General features: G+C 39.2%; 1 protein-coding gene across 1 annotated transcript; it reads right to left on the bottom strand.

Moving 5' to 3' along the window:
* Positions 1-26494, bottom strand: slc25a22a (solute carrier family 25 member 22a). Its single transcript, XM_053485470.1, has 11 exons — positions 26251-26494; positions 13962-14048; positions 13664-13789; positions 13492-13547; positions 10468-10558; positions 9475-9532; positions 7120-7180; positions 5598-5745; positions 5341-5495; positions 3780-3855; positions 1-1101 (listed from the first exon to the last, which is right to left on the bottom strand). The coding sequence occupies exons 2-11, from the start codon at positions 13979-13981 to the stop codon at positions 948-950; spliced, it is 945 nt and encodes a 314-aa protein (XP_053341445.1). The 5' UTR covers positions 13982-14048; positions 26251-26494; the 3' UTR covers positions 1-947.
* Positions 26495-26502: the final 8 nt, after the last annotated feature.

The following is a 26502-nucleotide window of genomic DNA, read 5'->3' as shown; positions in this document are numbered from 1 at the left end:
AAAATCTTGATGTTGATGTTGGTGCTGGGATGCGTAAAGGTTATTCTCAGAATATATCATATGTAAATATAATCTTTCTCTCTCTCTAACAGTTCTTAGTGCAAGGACAATCTCCATCCAGCAGGGGGCAGGTAAAGCGGTGTAGGATTACAACTATCTAGTCAAACTGGAAACTGCTACTTACAGCTCTTAATGACAAAGCCACAGCACACATTTAAGTTATTCAAACAGCACTGCTCTCCATGGTGTAGTGCATAATGGAATATCTCTATGACAGATGAAAAGCCGTAGTGTGAGATGGCTCGAATCGATATGAGTCATCTGCGCTATTCACGCTGCTATCATCAGACTCAAAGCTCAGCATCAGTGTTTGTGTTTACTCAGACCTGTGCTCAGTCTGAGACTGTAAATGGCTATGCACTAGCCTTCAAGCGCATAGAGGATACAATAATGTCTCAAGGTTACTCAAGGGCAATAAAAATGTAAATAAAATCCTAGGCTTGTAAGAATTCCTATCACAATAATGGGAGGCATAATATACTTAAGGATCCTGACAAGCATTAAAGTGTTTTTTTTTCTTGCAAAGTAATTAAAATCACTTTTTAAGTTTATAAAATCCAGAATGAGATAAAACTTTTGCAGATTTCATATAACCACAAAACCAACAACAATGGCGTGTTGAAGTAAGAATTTCATAGCCTGTGCTTCGGCTAAGGGAATTTGGCAAACAATCCTTCTGAGGGAATATCTTCTCTCATCACCATTTGATTGTCACATTCATCCAGAATGAAACACACATTCCAATAAAAAACAAATGCACAATAACCACATAAACAAGCAGGAAAAAAAAAACCTCCAGGTAACACATGGAGACGAGATGGAGGCGGTAGGGAAGAGGTCTTAACTGGTGCAGTGTAGATGGGAAGGCAGAAAGCAGAACTGATTGGTTAATTGTTCCGCTTGGGTAAAAAGCTAAGGATAAATTCACCGACGCCCAGGAAGTAGATGACCTGAGCGATCCCGAAGAGCGGGGCGATGACGAGAGCGCGGCAATACGCACCTTTCAGGAAAGCAGCGGGACCTTCGTTACGAAGAATTTTGCTGTAACACATAACAGTTGGTGTGGCATTAGACTTGATCTGATACATGTACATTTACAGTATAGATGTTCATTCATTATAACTCTTATCCTGTAGAGCCACCTATGGACTTCAGGGACGATGCAGGGTGTTAACCCAGGGTGTTAATTCTACAAACGCGTGTTGGAATGACAATTTCCATACTCTAGAAGGCTTTGGACTATGGGAGGATACCCACCAAGGAAGAACATGCAAACTCGCCACACACACACACACACACACACACATACACACATACAGGCTCAAGGCAGTATTCGAATCCCGAGGTCATGGTGCAATTTTGTGGTGCAAATTTGAGCTGCGTTGTGGACTATTGCAGTAGGGAAAATATTATGCATAGTTATCTAATAAATACATAAATAATAAATAAATAAATAAATAATAATGCACAGTTTTTAAGTTCTCAAATGTTAGGCTTAGGGTTTTTTTTGTTGTTGTCTTTTTACATACAGTACATAGCCAGAAGTATGTACATACCTGACCATCACAACCATATCTGTTTCTTCCACAAACTATGAAAATTGAAAGCATGCAATTGTCTAGAATGTATTAGTATGTTGTAATATTACAATTCCCCTTTACTGGCTCAAACCTGTTCCTGTGTCACGAAAATGTTCCTATTGACAACCAAGATCCATGAAGATGTGGTTTTAGAAGGTTTTAGTTGAAGCGCTTGATTGACCTGCACATATCCCTGACCATAACCTCACTGAGCACCTTTGGGATGAATTGGAACACTGACTGCACTCCAGACTTTCTCACCTAACATGAGTGCGTGACCTTACTAATGCTCTCGTAGTTGAATGAACACAAGTCTCCACAGTCATGCTTCAAAATCTATTTCAAGTCCTCCCCAGAAGACTGGTGCTATTATAACAATATAAAAATGACTAAACCTGGAAAAAGATGTTCAACACATACAATATAGGTATGGTGGTCAATGGTTCACAAACTTTATAATGCCTTTAAGTGTATACATACACACATACACCCACCTAAAGGATTATTAGGAACACCATACTAATACAGTGTTTGACCCCCTTTCACCTTCAGAACTGCCTTAATTCTATGTGGCATTGATTCAACAAGGTGTTAAAAGCATTCTTTAAAAATGTTGGCCCATATTAATAGGATAGCATCTTGCAGTTAATGGAGATATGTGGGATGCACATCCAGGGCACGAAGCTCCCGTTCCACCACATCCCAAAGATGCTCTATTGGGTTGAGATCTGGTGACTGTGGGGGCCATTTTAGTACAGTGAACTCATTGTCATGTTCAAGAAACCACTTTGAAATGATTCGAGCTTTGTGACATGGTGCATTATCCTGCTGGAAGTAGCCATCAGAGGATGGGTACATGGTGGTCATAAAGGGATGGACATGGTCAAAAACAATGCTCAGGTAGCCTGTGGCATTTAAACGATGCCCAATTGGCACTAAGGGGCCTAAAGTGTGCCAAGAAAACATCCCCCACACCATTACACCACCACCAGCAGCCTGCACAGTGGTAACAAGGCATGATGGATCCATGTTCTCATTCTGTTTACGACAAATTCTGACTCTACCATTTAAATGTCTTAACAGAAAACGAGACTCATCAGACCCGGTAACATTTTTCCAGTCTTCATCTGTCCAATTTTGGTGAGCTTGTGCAAATTGTAGCCTCTTTTTCCTATTTGTAGTGGAGATGAGTGGTACCCAGTGGGGTCTTCATGGTTGTGCGTGAAAATCCCAGTAACTGAGCAGATTGTGAAATACTCAGACCGGCCCGTCTGGCACCAACAACCAAGCCACGCTCAAAATTGCTTAAATCACCTTTCTTTCCCATTCTTTCCCATTCTGACATTCAGTTTGGAGTTCAGGAGATGGTCTTGATCAGGAACACCCCTAAATGCATTAAAGCAACTGGCATGTGATTGGTTGATTAGATAATTGCATTAATGAGAAATTGAACAGGTGTTCCTAATAATCCTTTAGGTCAGTGTATATACTGTATACGATTAATAAAGTTATTTAAATTAAATTGATGTGACTATACCCATATTACCCAAAAGGGTAATATATTTGGGTAGTGTTCAATGAAGATAATCTAATAGGAGCATAATTTGGTATTTGCAGCTGATTGTTGTAATCCTAGACAGCCATAATTCCCACCAATACATGTAGAGAAGGTTGGTGATGCTGGTCCTGCACTTAAATCTCTATTCGTATCGTCATGGTAATACAGAAAATCTGGGGGGGATTTAGTTCTAGCCAGAACAGTATAATGTTTCTGATCTCCTGGCAGTTCCTGAAGATTGTATTTTATCAATTATCTCTATAATTTATGCCAATAGCCCTCAAAGGGGCCCCAGATGGTCTAAATTTTTACTCCACGCACGTGTTAGTGAAAATGTGCACCATCTGAGAGCCGCAAGGACACGCCAGAGAACCACTCACTTATGCAAAGCTTTGAAATGGTGCTCATTTGGAAATAATGTTGACAATGCTGAAACAGAACCAGTGTTGGAGAACTGCCAGAGATAACAGAAATTAACACATTTTGACCTTGCTGACTAACTCTGACCTTCAACTGACACTAAATACGAGTCGACAAGGTCACTCTTACTAGCCAATGAGAAGAAAGTAAGCTTGAATCACCTGATGCAATCAGTCACCCCACTGTATGTGTCCTCCTGACTGCCACGAGTTAGCGACTGCAGCCTGGTTTTTATCACTGTAACACAAGCAAAACACACACACACACACACACACACACAGAAGTCAGAATAAAGGAACTGTTTTCCACTCATACTGATTCCTTCTACAGTCCACGTTGCATTATGTATGAGTAAATGTGCAGCAAGCTCTAGTGCTTAATATTTTGAAACAAAAATAAGATACTTGGGCCGTTCAAGTCAAACTGGGACTTTTGATTGTACAGAATTAAAGAACCAAATTACTGTATAAAAGTGAAAATTTCCTTAATTTCTCTATATAATCCCATGCTACAGTAATCTATTTATATCCCAGGGTTTCACTAGTGCTTGGTTACCATCAAGGTGGAAAGTTCTCTCAGTACATCAGAGCCATGAACAGACAACCCGCATCACTCTGAAATACTGGGCTCCCAGGAACTCCTTTAATGCCGCCACATGTATATAAATGGATTTGGCTATAATCCCAGTTCGTTCCTGTAATGTACAAGTGTTGTGTACAGTATGAATGATTGTGTGTACAGTTCTTGCAGATGGATGGGTCTCTTCCTCAAGTTAGCGGGAATGCTGTAGTGGTCTTCTAACCACCACGGCCTGGATCGTCAGTCTCAGAAGTACGGCCTTCTTGGTTTTTTACCGTGCTTTACTGCGGCTAAAAGTCTTATCAACGTACTGCGCTTGAAGTTCTCTGTAAATATCAATCAGTTTTATACCTTCATTTATAAGTTCATCGCAAGTCCCAGTTTGACTTGAACGCCCCTAGTATTTAGTGAATAAGTGTTCAAGCTGGTTTATAATGACAGAAAAAAGGCAATGTGCAAATAACTTTTTGAGAATTCCATGGTATACAGAAGCTTTATAAATTTAAATCATATTTCACACTGATACTATATCGAATATGTTTTATGCACAAGTGTCATGTACTAAGGTACAGTGATAATATTTACATTTACATTTAGGCATTTGGCTTACATTACGACTTACATTTTTATCTCATTACACATCTGAGCAGTTGAGGGTTAAGGGCCTTGCTCAAGGACCCAACAGTGGCAACTTGGTGGTTGTGGGGTTTGAACCTGGGATCTTCCGAACCGTAGTCCAATGCCTTAACCACTGAGCTACCCCTGGCCCAATAATATTAGTTTAGTAGTTATGCAGGTTCTAAAATTTGTATGAATACACCATATGCGTTTATCCTCAGTTGCCCATCCCTATTTCTTTAGTGCTCACCACAGTTTTGTGAAAGCACTCTGTGTGCACACACTAATGATCCAATCGATAAGTTGTTTGTTGGCTGTGATTGTTCTCCTAGCTGCTCCTTCACTTTAAATGTCATCCTCCTGCTACCCTCCTGGAGACCTTGATACCAGACCTGTAGCTTTCTAAATCAACTCAATTTTCAATTTTTTTTTTTTTAAAGGAAAAAAACTGCCCCTGTTTTTATTAGGACATCCACAGTCTTTCTTTCTCCAGGAGTCTGAGGTCTGACACTCTCTGGCACTCACCATCTACAGGATTGACTGCCACAGCAGCTGTACTGCCAGCGATACAGCCTGATATGAAGGAAACGTAGAATGGTGCTGGACCATCTTCCCCCTTCTTCCCCAAGTTATTTAGGTTAGCAAAGAGAGGGAAGTAGATGATCGAGAAAGGAACATCCCTGCAGAAAGAGAGAGAGAGAAAGAGAAAGAACGATGAGGAAATGAATCAGAAACAGTGAAGGAAATGTTTGCAAATTACCAAAGATCAAGTGTGTGTGTACCTGAGCAGAGTGGCTCCTAGCCCTTTATAGAGTCCTGCAATGCCTTTTTCCCGAAGCAACTGTCGTGTGAGCTGCATGGCAGTCTGGCTTTTCACCTCAACAGGGCCACCAGGAGACACAGCTTGTGGCATCAGCTTCCTCTGAGCAGCTATGCACATGCAAACACATATACGATACAACAATATAAGAAATTGATATAAAAATCGAAATAAGAGATTCTGCCCACATTTTTTCCCCTCTGTTACCCATTTTCAGAGAATCGCAGGGCCCGCATAACTGTTGTGTCATGATCGCAAATACAAGCAGCCGAAATGGGTTTTCTCAGAAGGGTAGCTGGCTTTTTTTCTTAGAGATAGGATGAGAAGCTCAGTCATCCATGAGAAACTCAAAATAGAGATCTATCCTTTGCATGGAAAGGAATCAGTTGTGGTGGTTCAGGCATCTAGTAAGGATGTCACCAGGACGCCTTCCTAGAGAAGTGTTCTTGGCACGTCCAGCTAGAAGGAGGCTACGGGGCAGACCAAGGACTAGGTGGAGAGATTATATCTCCACAATGGCCTGGGAACGCCTCGGGATCCCCCAGTCAGAGTTAGCTGAGGTGGCTGGGAAAAAGGAAGTTTGGGATTCCCTGCTAGAACTGCAACCCCTGCGACCAGATTTTGAATAAGCTGTTGAAGATGGATTGATGGATGGATGGATACAGGGCCCACATATTTAATGTGGCACAGGTTTGCTCTCTGCCGATTTATCCAGGCTTAGGACTTGGTTTTAGAGATGCACTTGTTTATATCGTCATGCACCATTCAGCATTTATCTTGTTCCAAATTCGTCTGGTTCAAGAAGTTAGTCCAAACATGCAGGTCAATGATGTTCCAGAGCCAGTATTCAGAAACTCAGACTAATTTAGATGATAAGCTTAAACATAATTTGACTGGGAAAAAATATATTATGATCCATCACGTCCCTTATAAAATTATTTTCAGGCAATATCAGATTTATATGTCTTCAACAATTCAGAACATACTCCCTCCCATTTTGTATTTATTATACAGTAGCTATAGTCATTACTGCAATGAGCTATGTGTAATGTTGGCCACATGAGGGCAGTGTTTTATAACTGATTGCAGACTGCACTTTCTCTTACTTTTTCTCAACAGAGTTTATTTCTGCCTATTTTCTTGCTAATCTTATCTTTCCTTGTGATTTTCTTGAATTCTATGTGACTGTAACTGATGCTTCACTTTAATACCCGGACCAATCATGTGGATGAAAGCACACGGTATAAAATCATACGGGTCTAAGTTAAGGTTTAAACCTGAGAATGGGGGAAAAATCGGATCTATTTAAACTGATTTGAGCGTGACTATAAATAAATACACTTTACAACTATGGTGAGCAGAAAAGCATCTCAGAACAAGCAGCAAAATCTCAAATCCTAACGTGGATGGGCTACAAAAGAAGAAAATCAAATCCACCACTCCGTAATCTCAGATCTCAGTGAATAGATGAATAAAGGTCTCACCAATTCTTCCTGCATCCTGCAGCTGGATTTTCAGCATCTCCATAGGTGTTGTAACAATGACCTGCAAGCCATAAACAATGGAAGTTAACTATACATTGGTGACAGATACTACAAAATTCAAACTCAAACATTTTACAATCTGACAGTTTACTTATCAGTTCTGATTAGTAACTTGTCATTAAAGCATTATACTGTAAGACAGGAAACAAGAAACAGGCAATGTTAATGGTAATGATCTGTAATTATTCAAAAGAGAATATTTAATCATAGGGTTCTAGACTAAAGTGTCTGACCAAAATGGCACTGATAACAGTCTCCACATGTGCAAAAGGTGCATAATAACACGTCAATCAGTAATCTTCTACATAAGGGTCTACATGAGACTCGTTTCTCTTCTGAGAAGAATACAGGATGTGGTTGCCATGGGATTAACATGTACACACTTAGCAGAGCCAGCCAGCTGTAAATAAGACCATTAAACCCTGCATCAGTCTCTCCTGAGCAGCTCTTTCACATGATGACATGTTTGTTTATCTCCACTTTTCAGGCTATAAAAGCAAACACACGAACCTCGCATGATTTTTCCCCCCTTTTAAGACCATACAGTAAGTAAATCGGAAGTGTACCCGGTTCAGAGATTATGGGATTCGCACAAAGATACTGATGATTTAGGAGTAGGATGATACCTCAGAGAAACCACTGTTTTAACTCCTGCATGAGCTCTCCATCTCTCACCCTGAACACTCACAGCTTGATAGAATTAGGGGTAAAATGTAATGGTCACTGTTACAAAGCCTGTGAGGTTAATAAAAGTTCATTCTTTCTATTGTATTCCCGTCATGTTGTTCAGTGTACAATAACTCAAGTCGTCATCACTAATGAGCGGTCCAGTTCTATTGGACCGGATTGTTGTGTGATATCATCAAGAAGAAAGATGTGATACGCTCCGTAATTTATACAGAGCGCAATAATCCTAAACTAAACAGCATGCCGTCTACGGCTGGAAGAATTCCGGAAGAAATACTGAGCCTCATTTATCAATCTTTCAAGAGACCACTGGATCTACAGAAACTTTTTTTTTTTCCATGCACACGTGCTTATGTTAATACCAATCACCCATAAACTTATGAGTTACATGCATGGCAAAGCTGATTTGCATTTGATGACACCCACAAAACTCCATTTAAGGCAAAGCTCACCGAACTGAAATGACGAGTTAAAGGCTAAAAATTTCTTTCTCAGATAAAAAAAAAGTGAAAGTTACAGTAATTGAAGTCATGAGCTCCCATTCGCTCACATCCCAGCGGTGTTCTACTGGATTCAGGTCTGGTGACTGGAAAGGCCACTGAATAGCACTGTACAGTAACGATCACGTTCATGAACGCAGTTTTAGACGACTTTTGCTTTGTGCATGATCATACCGGAAGTTGCCAATAGCAGATATGTGAATTGTGCCTATGAAGGAATGTACAGCAGTCAGCAGAAACGCTCAAACATGCAATGATTGATTTATAACAGGTCCAAAGTGTACTCAGGAAAACCATTACAACGGCTCCGCAAAACCTTGAATGAGGACACAAGGCAGGTTGGGTGCATGGATTTCTGCTGTTGGTGCCAAATGCTAATCCTATCCATGTGCCTCAGCAGATCCAGCAGACCAAGCCATGTCTTAAGTTTTCCAGTTTGGGTGAAACTGTAAGCCTTCTGTTCTTGGTTGACAGAATTGGAACCTGACATGTTTTCTTGCTGTTGTAGCTCGGCCACCTCAATGTTCAACAAACTGTTGTGTATTATTGAAAGCTTTTCTTCCCACCACAATTGTACAGAACGGCTATCTAAGTTACAGTAGCCATTCTCAGTTGCCCACTCTCATCAACAAGGCTTTCCCTTCAGGAGAACTGCTGCTTATTGGATGCTTTTCTTTTGAACCTTTCTGAATACAATCATGAAGATCACATTTGTCCCACCATTCTGATGGATAATATAAACATTACCCGAATTACATACAGGCCTGCATCTGCATACTTCTATACACTGTACATCTGACACATGATTATTATATAATTAATTGTATAAATGCATGAATGACTAGGTGTACAGCTTTTTCTAATAAAGTGCTTGATGAGTGTATATGATTTAAAGTGATATTATTTGACAGTTACATTAGTAAAGCTGCACCCACTCAAGAGCATGAATAGGATACAAATATTTGGGGTGATTTTCATGAATACTACATTTAACGTGTACCCCTACAGATGATAAATGAGGCTCATTGTGAGGCAGAGGGAGAGGATGAAAATAACTGTTCATGCACAGGATGAATAATCAAAAGCATCTGTGTGTGTATGAACTGACCTGACATGTACCTGCACCACAGCCTGCCAGCATTTCTCTAAACAGTGTGAGCTTTTGCCTGAAACACACAGCAGATGACACACAGCAGATGAATGATGATGTGAGAACGAGACAGACGGTGAGAAAAATACAGGCACCATGTGGCTCTTGCCAAGTTCTGGTTATGTTACATGTAAAGAACACTTTAGTGTAATGAATGCTATGAGCAGCATTAGTCGAACAGTTATTAAATGGTTATTTGTAATATGCACATCTTTATGCTGTCCAAAATAAATTGGATACTTCATGGAGTTGTCTTAATTCTAGCATGAATATGGTGAATGAATAAAGAAAACTGATTTATTAAAAGGATGATGCAATTATAAGATTTTGTGATTTCCTGTATGACATCATCCCAAAACCCATAATCTTGTTAATGCATCTGAATGCTATATAGTTCATAAATTGTATTTAAACAGATGTAATAAACACACTCACAAACATGCATGCACAGACACACCCTCACACACACACACACACGACAAACACACACAAGTACAAGTCCAAACCTGAATTAATAATTCACATTGTGTCAAGTCAATAATTTACTGGCCCCGTTTCTGGTCACTATGGAGACGTGTGCCAAAGTGCGACTTGGCCAGTGAAGGTCGAGTGGTCTGTCATGTGAACAGAGACTTTTGGGTAGTGTTGGTGAACAGCCTGTGTTTAATATTAATGTCTGACATACAATAGCAGCCCACATTGTGTAATACTACACCTCCTTTTATGAGCAAGTGATTCCAGATGTTTTTCAGTGTAGGCATGTAGAATAACAGCAGGCTTGTGCATAAAGGATGGCTCTGTGATTCTGACACACTAACACACATGCTTTTGTGCTGCAGAAGTGCATTTTTGAGAGTGCACCAAAGACTGCTAATGTGCGTCATAATAGTGTGTGTGTGTGTGTGTGTGTGCGTGTGTGTGTGCAGGTGTGTGTGCACGCTTGTGTCTTACCCGTCCTTGGAAAGATGGTGCCTAAAGAAATCATTGGCGGCCAGCTTTATGGCTTTCTCTGGAGTAACAAGGGTTAAGTTCACAGCGGCACCTGAACACACCAAAAGTGAAAGACGCTTTCACCATCATATCCAGAAATGCATAAATAAATATGTCTAATTAACATAATTAATTAAATATTTCATTTGGAATGGCATTCCATTCAAACATAAATCTTTAATTGCTTGTTAATTCATAAATTTGATTAATTATTTTCAAACTAATTATCTGCTTTTTAGATGTCAAGTGAATGGTCACGCTTTTGGAAAATGATTACACATGGGCCAGGTTCGATTCCCGTCTCTGTGTGCAAGTTTGCATCTCCCCCCCGTGCTTGGTGGGTTTCCTCTGGGTACTCCGGTTTCCTCCCACAGTCCAAAGACATGCAGATTAGGCTAATTGCCGTTCCCAAATTGCCAATAGTGTGTGTGTGTGAGTATGTGTGTGTGCCCTGCGATGGATTGGCACCCTGTCCAGGGTGTACCCTGCCCTGTGCCCTAAGCCTCCTATGATAGGCTCCAGGCCCCCGCTACCCTGAATACAGGATGAAACGGTATAGATGATGAATAAGTGATGATGAGTATGTTTAAATACATTTAATTTTATTTAATTCAATTAAATTCACTAACATATATTACATTTAAGAATTGGGAGCAAATGTTTTACTGTGACAGGTCACAAAGTGCCTAAAGAACAGGAACTGGACTGAAATTGAGACCCAAAAAATAAGAGCAATAAAGTCCTTCATGTAGACTGGAGAGCTATTCCTCCAGATATACAAGAAAGTCTTTCTCTTTGGTAGCAAAATATGAAGAAGTAAGGGGTAATCTCAGAACTTTGGCACTGCAGGACCGGAAAAACGTGAGCTCATTAGAATATTAAACCCATCAGTTTATGCCAGAGTAGTAAAATCTCATAAAATCTAAAGTCTCCTTGCAAAATTTACTGTTGAGACCTGTAAACAATATGACCATCACATACCAATGACTTGTACTGGGGATGGCGGGATCATGCTTAAGTTACTTCATCAATTTAGTATTGATAACTGAAAGGAAACCTGAAAGACATTTGGTGGCTCTTGAGTGTGGTAAAGGAAAAGAATTTGCTCTGTTGTCTGGAAATCGCAAGCTTTAATACCGTCAATGCCAAGGTCATGCGCTCATGTAGGCGTGGCTCGCTCTGTCTCTCCTATAAGTTTAGGTCTTTAATACCAGCTTGTGGAGGTGAATGTGGATGGATTGCATTTTCCTGGTATAGGGTCTTACACTACCCAGAAAGCACCACCTTGTTGGCCCAAATTTGGGTAACCTTTTGTCAGTGCTCCGACGTCGGCCAGGTCACTAGATGGTGCTTATTATTAGGGAGGAACCTAAAACCCCACAAAGGTCAGGTGCTGCTGATTATTTAGTGGAACCAAGCTAAACACAAGCTAAAGTTTTGTTCCTCTTTTCTCCTAAGTACAGGTGCATTAATATTTCTCCAAATGAGATGTAAATACCCTTGAGTAAGACGTAAGTGTGTTGAGAATCTGTGGTGCTAACATGAAGAGAATGCAGTTAGTAGTTTTGCTGTAATGTGGTGAGAAATATGTTAAGCGATGCATCATTATGCTAGGCTAATCAACCTGTTGCCAGTGAATACAGTAGCATACTGAGCCATAGCGAGGTTAGAACCACAGTGATTGTTGCCATAGTAAGTGCCAGAAACGTTAAAGGGCTAATAGGTTTTGCAGATGCAGAGTCACCTGGTATAAAAAATATTTTGAGGCAGTGGGCACTTAGTTTGTATGCATTTATTTTTATCCACCTTGGTGAGAGAAAAAGTGTTTGTACTAGATGTTTATTTTGTAGTTTATCATCAAAATGGTTACAGATATTTTCTTAGTTTGTAATTATTTTATGACAATTTAAATTAATAAGTAAGTTTCTTAAGATATAAATGTGTTTTCTTATTATTGGTGATGATGAAAAGAGTTTAATTTAATTTCCAATTTCCAACTTAGCCATTATCTACTAACCGTACGTTGCGCTAACGTTGGACCAACCTATCTTTGGCCCCACCAATGAGGCAACAATGTTGGGTCAATGAACAAAATGACATTGGGCCAACCACTAATGCCAACAGTGGCCCAACGTATACACTGCCGTTGGCCCAGCATTTGCCCTTCAGCAGCACGCTATCTGGGTAACCCTTGACACTGCATGATGAGCAGTTTGAAAAGACGCATCAGAGGAAGAACCCACTGGTGGGCAAAGTACACAAATTCTGTACTTGTGGGAAAGTAGTGATACCAGGAGTAAAATGTTGCTCAAGTAAATTAGATGTCTTCTTTGTCCATTTCTATCTAGGAAAAAGTACAAAAGTACTGAGTACCATCCAATTTGAAGTATCAAAAGTACTGAGGTTGAATTAGTTCACTGTAGCCTTTAAATCACAGTCTTTCTCTCTCTTTCTCTCTCTCTCCTTTTAGACTGTGAATGTACTGTTTTGGTCACTGTCTACAACATTCTCTGGTTCTGATTTCAAAACCTTCTACACAATTGAGCATTTCACGGAGGAAAGGTATGCAATTACTTAAAATAGTCAGCAGGTGGTTATATAACCGTTTCAAATGCTAACACCAATGTGGTAACGTAACACAATGCCATGCACAAATGTAGCAAAGTAGAAAGTACAGACATTTGTTATAGGATGTACAGTAATGTAGTAAAAGTATCTATTTAAATACAACTAAAGTAAAAAACAGATATGTGAAAACTGTACTTAAGTACAGTGATGAAGGTAATGTACTTAGCAAAATGTTCATCTCTGGGGAGCACATGATGGGGAAACCTAACTGTGCAAGAATAGACTTGTCACTGCACAACCGTTTGTAAAGGGTGATAGAATGATGCATTGTATTTATTTTAAGACTTTAATACAGAATTAATATAACTTTTTTAGTCAAGTTTCATAGATTCTTTATCAGTTTAGGAAAACACCCACCTCTGTACATCCCAAAGTATCCTTCTGAGCGAATGGTCTTGATAAGGCAATCTGACCTGGAAAAAAACAAAATTGTATGCAGAAACACACAGGCATATCAAATATTATTATGCAGTAGAGAATGTAAAAACGCTATAGTATATTCATCTAATGTGGCTGTGTCTGTACGTACATGCTGGTGTAGAGTCGAGCCCCATTCTGCTGGTTCTGTAAGCGTGTCTTGGCCAAGTCAATGGGAAACACACAGGTAACACCAATCAGGCCAGCTACACCCCCATTTATTAACTTGGCAGGCAAACTAGTAGAAGGAATGTGTAAGAAGGAAGTCAGAAGACAAGGCAATGTTAATGGTGAAAAGTAAGACTAAAAATAGTAAGAACATTGTGAGAGGAAATGCTGATCCTTACAAATCAGCATAAAAGATCATTAATAATTCATGTTAACTTGGAAAAGATAGAAGTCATGCTTACCTGATCTGTTTGTCAGCCATTTATGTCAGCTAATTCTTCTTTATTGTGCGTTAGAGTTTTTTTTTTTTTTTAGGATCAAGGATAAACCTAAAAAAAAAATACACAAAGAGACAGAGATTTAAAACACAATGTGTCCCTAATAAACCACATTAATGTTTGTGCCAAGGAATAGTTCCCGACTAGCTGGCTTTGCTCTTTTCCTTTACTTCTTTCTTATTACATCTCTCTCTCTCTCTCTCTCTCTCTCTCTTTGGCTCATGATGTGGAAGTCTTAAATTGTTCCCAAGACTCACCAGATGTACAAGCCAGCGTACACACACAGATGCACAGACAAAGACACACAGATACATACTATGCATACCCACCAGATTTTTATATCTATACTTATTTACTTTAAATTGTCTTTCTCTGGAGAACATTCAGATATCTTAAGTTCTGCATGATAACTGCAAATAAAAAAATTAATAAAGCTCTTTTCAGCCTTTCAGACTATATTACAGTAATATTAACATTATTATAACATCACTAACTAATTTGGTCAAATGCCTGGAGATTCTTATTCATTTCAGACATTATTTCTAAGTGTCTTCATGCCTCCCCAACTCTAAGCCTCTTTTCAAACTCAAAATGTTCTTTTGAGGCAAAATGCCAAATTCCTTTCTACAATCAGGGAAACATGGTTTGTATGGAATCTGTTGCTGTTTTAAATTCAAAAGTAGTTAAAACTACAAGCTAAAACCTTAAAATTATTTACAAAAATAAACAAATACTCAAAAGAATTCTAACTATGGGTACATTACCCGTAATAATTCTGATGATTTATTGTATAGGTATATTTAGCAAGATGTATTCTGTAATGTTGTGAACTTCTGAACTATTATTCTGAAAGATACTGTAATTTGTAAGAGTTTGGAGTTTTAGTGTGCAAGTGTTAGCCTGATAGATTTTGAAGTTTACATTTATAAAATTCAGAGTTCATTTCCTGTAGGATTTACAGTTTAAGTCTGGAAGCTTCTGGACTTTTATTCTGTAAAATTCCAGAGTTTAACATGCATTTATTTAAGTGCTCAGTAAAAGGGTAAGTCGACAGGGCGCCTCATACAATTCTGGCTCTGATGCTGTTCAGATGTGATACTAAGGATTTGGAAGGTGTCTCACTCTAGCAGTCTCTCCACCCCTCCTTGCGACCAATCATTTTTCTCTCCATCTCCTCCCCTCGTTCCTCCCTCCCTCCCCCCCTCTCTTTTCAAACACTCCTTCAGCTTTCCTGATATATTTTATGCCAAGTCATATTTACACCTCACTTAAAACTCTCACGGTCATCTCATTCTTATACAAGTCTCTCTCTCTCTCTCTCTCTCTAACAGATTTCAGTGCTTTCTATTCTAGAGAAAATATGCTGACACGCTAGTCCCACTCTTTCCCCTCTCCTCCTGAACTCTCCTTCCAACCTTGTCCTTTGACCCAATCTTCTTCTTATCTCTTTATTCTTCTACTCTTTCCTACCTTGAACCTCTGCACAAATCCCTTCTTTTACTTTCTTTAAGGTTAAGTCATTCTCCCAACATACTCAAATAAACATCAAATTTGTAATGCATATATACTGTAGATAGATAGACTTTCACATGGTCAAAAACTTAAAGTGCACCCATTAAGCAAAATTTATTTATTTTTTTAGTAATTTTTAAACATTCAGCCATGTCTCCAGTTTATAAAATACATTTCATGCTTTTTCTGTTTGTTTGTTTGTTTTTTTGTATTGGCCGGTGCTTTACCAATCCAATTAGTTTTTCCCTCTAATGTGACCTCATATGAGAAAAGCCCCTCCCCCTGCTTGTTGCTCAGTTCCTCCCAGCACTGCTTTGAAATTAGGATAATATAAATGTTACAAAGCAGCCTATCCACAATTACACATTTTGATTGGTCAGACAACAAAATGTTTATATATTAATAAATGTTTCTGCTGTTACAGAAAATTAATCAAGACCTTCTGACCAATCAAAAATTCAACAGAATTCAGCAACCCAGTGAAATAATTCACAGTGTAAGTAGAACCAAGACAATTATATTGTGTTGAAAGAGTCATTCATTTAAGCACAACAATATCCAGCTTGCAAATTTGTACATTTCTAATTCCACACTGACGCAAAGCCTGACTGTTAGCATGTAAGTGTTGGCAAGTAAGTGGAGCACTGTACAAATATGACAGATAAAATGTTATGCAACATAATCTTTGCCAACAGAACTGTCCCTAACTCTGTGTGTGTGTGTGTGTGTTCATCAAATAGTGAATACAAAGAATGAAACCTGACAAATGTTAAGTGTTTCACCTCAGAACAAAGAGATCAAACTTTAATTAACACACACACACACACACACACACACACATACACATCAACCCAGTCCTCTGCTGCAATTACAAACATATGGGTCCACTTTAAACGAAAACAGATAAGCAAGTAGCAAGATAACACAGGTAGCAAACGAGCAACAATACAATGAAATAAACCTCGCAGTGAGACAGGAGGGTGTGTGTGTGTGTGTGTGTGTGTGTGCTGGGGCTACAGTTAATTACTGCACTATGAACTTTGAAACGGTAAAAAACTTTTGAACTTTGACTATCAAGCGACCCACCTAATGTAATACACGTTCCCAAAGTGTCATAATCACCTGATCACAGTTATTTCTGCTTCATATTATTCTTAACTACAGCTTCTCACCTATAAACTAAAATGTATTCACTATTTCTAAAACTGGGAGATGCAGTATCCTTTTTTATATATGTCCATGTGCTGCAGTTAGACATAAACATATAGTTTTTTTTTATATTTATTAACTTATATTATATAACATTATTTGTGTCACAATTTCCTTTTGCAATATATTAACATTGTCACTGGCAATCTGGGCCATCATTCACATGTACGAGGAGTGTTAACAGAACAACAGAACACAGTTACGAGAGTAAAAACTACCTTTATTTTTCTATATAATCCCCTGCTACATTTATGCACTAGATCCATTCACTAGATAGAAACACTGGCCCCCCAGGAACTCCTTTAATGGCCCAATCATGTGGAAATGGCTTGAACAGGACTGTACAGGGGATGTGGCAGGAACTCCCAGCCGAAATGTTCCCAAAGACAAATGCATCTCTTCTGCAAGTGGGTGACAAGTTCAAGGATCAGACGTTCCACTTTTCTTGTTGAATGTTCATGACAAGAACTGTAGTGGGCTCTGGGTCACTTTGACTGGGATCGTCATTCTCGGACGTATGGCCCGCTTTACAACGTTTGCACCATTCAAATGTTTTACTGCAACTAAGAGTCTCATCAACATACTGTGGGTCTTCTGTAAATGCGAATCAAATTTACAGTTTCATTTCATTTTATTTCATGTAATTTCAAATTTCATTACAAGTCCCGCACTGATTTGAACGCCCCTCATACATAATCATACCATACAGACAATACAAGATTTAAAAATTTAAGCGCTTTAAACTTCCTTTGGTTCAGTTCATTCAGCTGTTCAGTCATCTACAGAAAGTTCATTCCAACACCTAGGTGCCAGAACAGAAAAGAGTCTTGACGCATGGCTTTTTTGTACCCGGAGAGATGGTGGGACCAGTGTTAGTGGTGAGCAGTGTTAGTTTGGTTTGTGAAAGTGTTTTGAGGTAAGCGAATGCTGGTCCGTTTTTGGCTTTGTAGGCAAGATTTAGTGATTTAGATCTGACCCTGGCAGCTACAGTGGAGTGAGCGTAGCGGTGGGTGGTGTGCAGTTGCAGAGAACGAATGGCGTACAAAGGCAGCATACTGTACCTGCCAGGAGAGGGTTGCAGGAGTTCAGTTTCGAAATGTCAAGAAAGCAGAGCAGATAGAAATAGAGCAAAACTTTTAAGAAAAAACTAAATATCAGATTAACAATGTGAAAGGAAAAGAACGGTAGATTGTCATTGGTTACACCAAGATTCTGTGCAGTGACTAAAGTCAAAATCATAAAAAAAATAAAAAAAAAAAATACAACACAGGGAACTGTGTGATTGGGAATGCTCTCTGTTTCTCACCTTTATGGTTGTCATGGTATCGCAGCTGAAGAACCGATCGTTAGAGGCGGACAAGATGGAAAACATGCCAAGCAGTGTGAAAATATTATCCAGATCAATGTCACTGTTGTCTTAGTAAAATCGAATAAGACACCATCTTGCTTCTCTGATCACAGGCTGCTTGTATTTTTAGTGTAACCGGATAAAAATGCTTTTAACAAAGAAAGACTTCACTCTTACTCAACAGCATAGTTGAACACTTAGTACCAGTGCTCATAAATGCCAACAGCATAACAGCATTATAATAGAGCCTTTATACCACTATTCTTTTTAGCTTGTTCCATTCAAATAGCATCATAAGACTTATGGCAATCTGTAACACCAAAGTGATCCCTGTTCATACCACAGTATTAATAAATTCCCTAATATTATTGGACAGGTGGTGTTAATGATATCTCTAATTTTCTACAATAAGGGTTATGGACATTTTTTTCTCAGTTTGTTTTCTGTTTAAATATATATAGTCAGCCAAGGAAATGTATATACACTGGAAAAAAAACTAATTAATACGCTATTTATTGCTATACATTTTATATTAATATAGTATACATCATACTATTTTTCTTTTCCTAAGGTGTGTAGTGTATACATTTTTTAGCTGACTCTGTATATACACGACTTGCCTGCCTTAGTGACCCTGGGTTTATGAGCACGAGATAATCCTTTATTATAAGTGACGATAGTAACATTAAAAGCAACTCTAAAAGCTGTACGGTGGATCACGGTTTTATATCAGTGCACTCATCCTAATTACATCACTATACTGGACCTCTTCCCATTCTGGGAAGGAATGCCCTATTTGTAACATTCTATGGTGAAGATTTCGAGCATGCGAAGGTCATCAGGATCAAGAGATTTAAACTTTCTCTGTAACATGACAAGCTAGAGGTTATTTTGCTTCTTTGTTTGTTTGGTTTATTGACAAAACCGCTGTTTACAGCTACTATGATGAAAGTGATTTTTTATTAATACATTTTAAATGTAATCTATGGCCAATGAAAGCCATATAAATGGAAGACATGACCTTCAGCCATGCTTTTATTAAGAAAAAAAAATCAGCTTCGGGGTAGTAACAGCATTAAGTCACTCTCGTATGGATTATTCTGATTATTCCTGATGCCCTGATGTGGATGCCCGGACATGCTTCATTCCTTTTTATAGAAACAGCAATTGAGTCACATGAAAGGTTAAAGTAAAACTTTGCCCTTTCGAGAAAATCTTCTGGCAAAATCTAAGCATATTTTAATAAACCTTCTTCTTTCTTCTTTGTTTTTCGGCTGTTCCCTTTCAGGGGTCGCCACAGCGAATCATCTGACTCCATCTAACCCTATCCTCTGCACCCTCTTCTCTCACACCACCTAACTTCATGTCCTCTCTCACTGCATCCATAAATCTCCTCTTTGGTCTTCCTCTAGACCTCCTGCCTGGCAGTTCAAATCTCAGCATCCTTCTACCGATATATTTACCATCTCTCCTCTAAACATATCCAAACCACCCCAATCTGGCCTCTCTGACTTTCTCTCCAAAACATCTAACATGGGTTGTCCCTCTGATGAACTCATTCTTGATCCTATCCATCCTTGTCACTCCCAAGGAGAACCTCAACATCTTCAGCTCTGCTACCTCTAACTCTGCCTCCTGTCTTTTCTTCAGTGCCACTGTCTCTAAGCCGTAGAGCATCGCTGGTCTTACCACTGTCCTGTTGTTGTTGTTGTCCTTTCGGCTGCTACCGGGAAGGGGTGGTCACAGCGGAATATCCGGTCCGCACAACAACCTGGCACAGGTTTAACCCTGGATGCCCTTCCTGACGCAACCCTCCCATTTTATCCGGGCTTGGGACCGGCACTGTTTACCACTGTCATGTACACCTTTCCTTTCATTCTTGCTGACACTTTTCTCCACCCATTCCAACCTGCCTGTACCTGTCTCTTCACCTCCTCTGAACACTCTCCGTTGCTCTGGACCGTTGACCCTAAGTACTTAAAGTCCTGCACTTTCTTTACCTCTGCTCCCTGTATCCTCACTGTTCCTCTTGGGTTCCTCTCATTCACACACATGTATTCCGTCTTGCTGTGGCTAACCTTCATTCCTCTGTCTTCCAGAGCATAACTCCACCTCTCCAAATTTTCCTCCACCTGTTCGCTGCTCTCGCTATTTTAATAAGCCCACTTCAACAATATAATATAATCAAAGCCTGTGACTATTATATAAAGTCCGTGCAAACTCCACACCACAAACTGGTCAGAGTGATGTTACAGTAACTGAATTTGAGCTCAAGGATGTAAACTGGCACCCGAAAAGATGACATTCTTATAGTTTGTATTAAATAAGCCAAAGATCGAGGTCCAAGTTGAAAAAATAGGTGATATGTAATTTTTGTTTTTCTTCATATACTCTGTATGTCAGGGAAAGAATATATTATTCATGATATATTCTTACAACATGTTTTCTTTTCTTTCTGATTTCAATTTCCTTTTCCTGAAATAAAAGCACCATTGAACAATTATTTAAAGATAAAGGATTATTTTAATGTGCTGCATTACTGTTTGGCTGCTAGTGTTAGGAAACTATATATTATGATGATATTGTTTATCATAGAAATTCATTTAAAAGTTGTAATATAATTCTTATTGCCATATCGCCCACCTCTTACGCCCAGGACGGAATCAGAAACATGTGGGAATGTGGAAACCACAACTTCCAGCACAAAGCTGTTATATAACATCATCAGCTATATAAGTGACTGTCACCTCACAATTATGCACGCCAAGGGAAAATAAGGAAGCTAGCAGGACTTGAATACTTTTGCATGTCTCATGAGGGCAAAACAGAACAACTCATAGACAAAATACTGGCTAAGACATGCTGACCTTTTATTAGGAGTACAAACACAATGAAATGATAAGAATCATATACTCTTTCCCTTACCCTTTCCATTTCTCTTCCTCCGCACTTACTAGCTTATTATATGTTATTATATTACATTGGCTTACACTTTTTAGCATAGCACACTGAAGCTATTTATTTACCAACTGGATTAGCTAATGGATTTAGCATTATTCATCCAAGCACCAAAAAGCAAACACAGGTACAATTCTATCCTCTACCAATTATATGAATGAAACCTATTGTACTGCACATATTGAAGTCTGGAGTCAGTCACTCAAATGGACCTGAATGTTCTGAATGACCCTGAATGAGCGAATTCCCCTGTTCTGACCTCATTCAGAAAACAAAAATGATCAGCTCAAGCTTGAGGGAATGCAAACTCCAGGAAAACAAACCGATACTAATCAGTGATAAAGCTCACTGATTGACTAAACAATTGTGTGTTGCAGAAAGCTAGGCTCAACATCAGTGCAATGGGGACAGAAACAAAGAGACAGGAAGGAGTTACAGTACTATGTGCTGGTTATTTAGGGTGGAAGTGATGAACTGTGTAGGGCCATGAGTAAGGGAATAAGCTTCAGAAAAGAGAGCTGATTCCCTTACGCATTCCTTTGGCCCTGTCCATATTCCTCCTTTGTGTTCTCAATTGAATACTTCAGCACTTACATAACCAAATGGTAGAATCCATCATTTAGACATCATTCACTTCTCAAGTCAAGTCAAGTAGGCTTTTATTGTCATTTCAACCATGTAAAATTTAGTACAGAGTGAAACGAAACAACGTTCCTCAAGGGCCAAGTTGCTACATTTAACAAAACTAACAACATAAATTATCTAAACTAACTAGCTAACTCATTAGGTCCTAAACATGCCGTGTGCTCATTTAAACTTCAGACCAAGTCGGGACACTAAACTTTGTAAGACACATCATCAATTATGAATGAGGTTAGTATTAGTGAGCATACAGTAGTAACACGCATCTCATGGTTTGAAGCAGGTGCATCAAAGTTCTCTATTGCAGCATTAAAAAAAGAAATTTTAATCAAATCCTGTAACACGACGTGTAATTTCATGTGTTCTCTATTGCAGATTATATATTGCTCTTACCATCGACCTCAGATTAAAGAAGATTACTACATTTGAGTAATATTATTACGTAGACTGATCTGTGCAGTAAACTGCCACAAAAAAATTGTGCCTAAATAATTTTAAAGGGTGGAGAAAAGATGGAAGGAGTAGAGTTTATGGTTGAAAAGGGGCAACAGGAGAAGCCTGTTCTCCAAAGTCTCATATAATAAAGATGTTTTAGTATGCGCGGTACCTCACTGTATGCGAGACCCAGATCATAAATCAGTGTATTAAATACACTCAAACCAGTATTATCAGCCACTGACAAAACCATTGCTGGAGTTAGCTGGTGAGTCTCATATTTGAAGCTAGCAATTTATGACTAATATTTTCAGCAAGACAGCAAGTCTTATATTTGTAGCTACATAGCTGGTAAGACTCGTACAGTATTTGAAGCTAGCACAATTTAAGCTAATCTTTGAGTTTCATAATTAAAGCTAGAATATGAGCTTCATATTGTAGTGTTTTTATGCCGGAAGGAATGCTGGAGAGACGAGTGAGCTTATTTGCTGCCCAATGCAATGGCTGGGAGTACTTTATTTAAGCACACAGCAGGTATGGCATGAGCAGCACCTTCACTCAGGAGCCTACATCTAATTCAGCATCAGCCTGAACTAGAGCACATTTCACACGTCACACACCCCCCTCACACACAACAGGGCCAAAGCCACTGACCAAAACACCTTTCCCCAACATGGTGAACACACCGACATCCCTGCAAGGCATGCTGGTCGTCAGCTGCCGCCCCGCCCACGCCACACTATGTTATGCTAGTCTGTGAGTCTCACATTTGAAACTAAAGTGTGACACATTAAGTAGCTATCTGGTGAGGCTCATATATGAAACCAACCTGTAAGTCTCATAATTCCAGCTAGCTTGTGAGGCTCATGTTTGAAGCTAGCCTTGGAAACTCCTGTTTGACGTTATTTTATGAGCTAGAGTTTTATATTTGAAGCTAGCATATTTGAACTAATACTATTCCTTTTTTTTTTTTTTGATAAGGAATTTTAGATGACCCTTGAAGCAGTAGCCACACACTGACTGTTTTCCCCAGAAAAAAAATGTCCTTGCCAGAACTTTCACGATAGCCGTCTTTGCTCACAATGGTACAAAGTTTACTGCCAAAAAATACATGATATAATAAGATCACTGATGTAATTAACCATCAAATATTTATTTTATGATGTAATATTTTTTCTCAGCAGCCGCAAAGTCATACAGTTTAAAACAACATCCTAAATGATAGATGTGTAAAATGTAAAAACCGAATCATAAAGCCTGGCAATGAGTTTCATTTTGATCATTCATTTTGCTGAACTATTCTGCCTTTGTCTCAACTAGTTTTAAAAGTAGTTGTGACTATTGCTTAGCAGCTTAACAAGAAATAAGCATATTTCCTGTTTTGCACAGCTTCGTAAGAATGCGGCTCATACCAAAATCCTGTGTCTGGTGGTCTGTCACCTGGTCAGGCAGGGGCATCGGGTTCGGGAAACAGGGAAATGACCTTTATCAATAAATCATTGCTGAAAATCATACCATTCATATCCGGCAATGTCCTCGGACCCCAGCAACGAACCAGAATGTACAACAACATTATTCTGTTTGTTTACTCTAGACCTAAATTATTTGCCCTGAAAGCATGTCATTTTTAAAATATCAAGTTATTTATATGTACACCTACATTCAATTTTAATGCAACGTTTGTGCCACCGGAGGTCTCGATGTCTCTGTAGGTCAGAGGGATGGAGGAAATTTGTAGCTATGTGACTTTCAATAGATCATTAAAATATAACAGGTGATCTTCAAGAGTATGACTTACTGAAGTCAAAATACTGATTGTTGTAATTACTGTATGTTATTATTGGTATAAGTTTAATTAATTGGCTTGACAGGGTTTAAAGTGAAGTGGTACGAGGGGGTTCTCTTAATAAATTAATATTCAAAGGTCAATAGTCCGAAAAGATGGTTGATAATCAAGTGACTTTTACTAAACACAGTTTAACACAGTCTGAGAAAGAATACAATCACGCCTAGTGAAAAAACTTAATGTTTGGCTGCAATCAGATATTCAAGTGACAGAAAGATTTAAAATACGTCCAAGTTGTGCATAAGAAATGGCACTGTTTGCATGCAAATTGTTGCTTGTAAACCTAAACAGTTAAACAATTTAAGACCATAAAGGACAACACAAAACACTGTTAGAACAAAATTATTTTTAAATTAAACGCACATAATGCCACAACACGTACACATAATGTCTAAAACTTGTGAAAAACAGCAGCCACAACATTTTCTTCTACTTTCAAAAGCGCTCATGAGCATGCGCTCCCGTGGCATCATCCTTCAAGCATAAAGAAAACATGGAGAATTTCACCAGCTGATCAAGGAAAACTGAAAGAGTAAAGATGACTGGTTGTGTGATTCTAAAAAGTTTCATCTCGCTGCAGTGTGGAAACGGGGGCCTGTTAGCCAACAGTTAAAATTTAAGGTGTTAAACACGATACACTTGCCAGCTGTTAATGTTGCCATGACAATGATGTCAAAAAGGAAAACTATTACAGTTAGCCTGAGTTAATCTCAGGTCATGATTGCCATAATAATCTCCAAATAGACTACAAAACTAGCAGATTAAAATAATGTTTTTATTTTAAGATAGGAAATATACACTTTATTATGTTGTTTTGTTGCATTTCTAATTTGAGGTGGTGGCTGGATCCGGATTGTCTTGCTGTGCGGATCCGGACTTTAAAAGCATCGACATATGGCATGTATTAGTTCACCCCATGCGCAAATCGTGTAATTTCAACAATTAGTTTGGGGCTTTTCTGGCTAAAGAGTTGTGTGAATTATCTAAAAATCTGGTAAAAACTGGCTGTGATAATGGTATTCATCTTCTGCAGCCATGGTCTGGATCATCTCTAGACCTAAACCTAATAGAACACAGTTGGATGCTGGTAAAGATGGCAGGAACGGTCAAGAAACTGAGCAAATGTGCAGTACAGGGTGTTTTCCTCTTAAGACTTCTGGTTTTTATACAGGTAATTTGCTTAATTATTTTAATTTCTTCTATGTATGGAGACTTTTGGGAAACCTTGGATTTTAGATATGAATGTAATTTTCTTTTTTGTTTATCACAGTTAACACATTTTTGTTTTTAATCATGCAACTCCTATTTTTTTATTCTAAGTATGATTCAGTTTAAAATCAATCTGCAATTTATTTTGAATAAGACTAAATAAAAAAAAAATATCCATGCAAGTATACTGTACTGTATATAACCTCTTGAGACTCCACTGTGCTGAAAGGGGACACTAACCATCCTCTCTACTACACTGTGTGTAGATCCTGGTGAGATCCTCGTGTGAAGATCGCTTAGTATTACTACACAGTATCTGCAACTTATTCCTGTCTGAAGTCATTGATCAGGTCCAGTGTTTATCAGGTGCTAATGAACAGTAACACAGGAGAAACGAGAGGATTACACAACATGAGGGGTTTCATCTGCGTTTAAAGGTGACTGACTGATAGTGTAGAAGTGCTCAAACGGAGACACGGTGACGGGGGTGTGAAGTCGTGCTGTTGCTGCACCGTTAGATCACGGGCCGCCCGAAAAGGGTCACGTTTAGTCTTGGAGTCGGGAGCGCGCGCTTAAGCGTGCCGGGGGCGCGCGCGGCACACGACTAGTCACGCCGCAAGGTTGTTTATCCCCCCATATGTAACAAATTCATCTGCAATCCGAAAGACCCCGGTTATACAGCAGGAAACCCCTAAAACTTAAACAGTTATTATGATTATGATTATTATGATTATTATTATTATATTAGGAGCAATAACGGAGCATCTGTGAAACGTACACACCCGGGAAAGGTGTGATTGTGATCTGAACGCGCTTCACGACTCCTCAGGTAGTAGATAAATATTAATTACGCGCTATTATTACTGGAGCTTCATGACAGAACCGTGTGTCGCCATGGCAACCCTTCTAACAGAAACCCTCTAGGGAGTCCCGCTTCTCCACATAACGGGAATCACACACACACATCCAGAGCTCTATATGCACTGTTCATACTGCATCCTCATTCACCCTGCACTGCATCCCTGAACATTCAGTATTCCGATCTCATAACACGACATGGTACCGAGTCAGAAAGCGGGTTAACGCGGTCATACCCTAGTGCTGTGCGTCCCGTTATGTGTCTCCAGCCGTAATCACGTCTTCTCCACTCCACTGCCGATGCGCTCCAGTTAAAGCCGACTGGCGTCAGGTAGTGTCTGTAACCCCAGAGGTGAAATAAAACAAAGTCCAAAAGGAAACCGGAGAGAACCGGAGAAGAGGCTGAGGACGAAACAGAATGAGAGGAGAGAGGATTGCGGGCCGGGATGAAAAGAGGAGCAGAGGAGTGGAGAAGAGAAGAGAAGATC

This window comes from Clarias gariepinus, chromosome 2 (assembly GCF_024256425.1).
Source record: "Clarias gariepinus isolate MV-2021 ecotype Netherlands chromosome 2, CGAR_prim_01v2, whole genome shotgun sequence".
NCBI lineage: Eukaryota > Metazoa > Chordata > Actinopteri > Siluriformes > Clariidae > Clarias > Clarias gariepinus.
This window is presented reverse-complemented; position numbering and strand designations above follow the sequence as displayed.

What these genes read in the sequence shown, in the direction of transcription:
- slc25a22a (XM_053485470.1), bottom strand. Translation starts at nt 13,981, where the DNA reads ATGGCTGACAAACAGATCAG. An exon ending in GCTCGACTCTACACCAGCAT is followed by an intron (nt 13,548 to 13,663) that starts GTACGTACAGAC and finishes GTTTTTTTCCAG; the next exon opens with GTCAGATTGCCTTATCAAGA. An exon ending in ATACTTTGGGATGTACAGAG is followed by an intron (nt 10,559 to 13,491) that starts GTGGGTGTTTTC and finishes TGGTGTGTTCAG; the next exon opens with GTGCCGCTGTGAACTTAACC.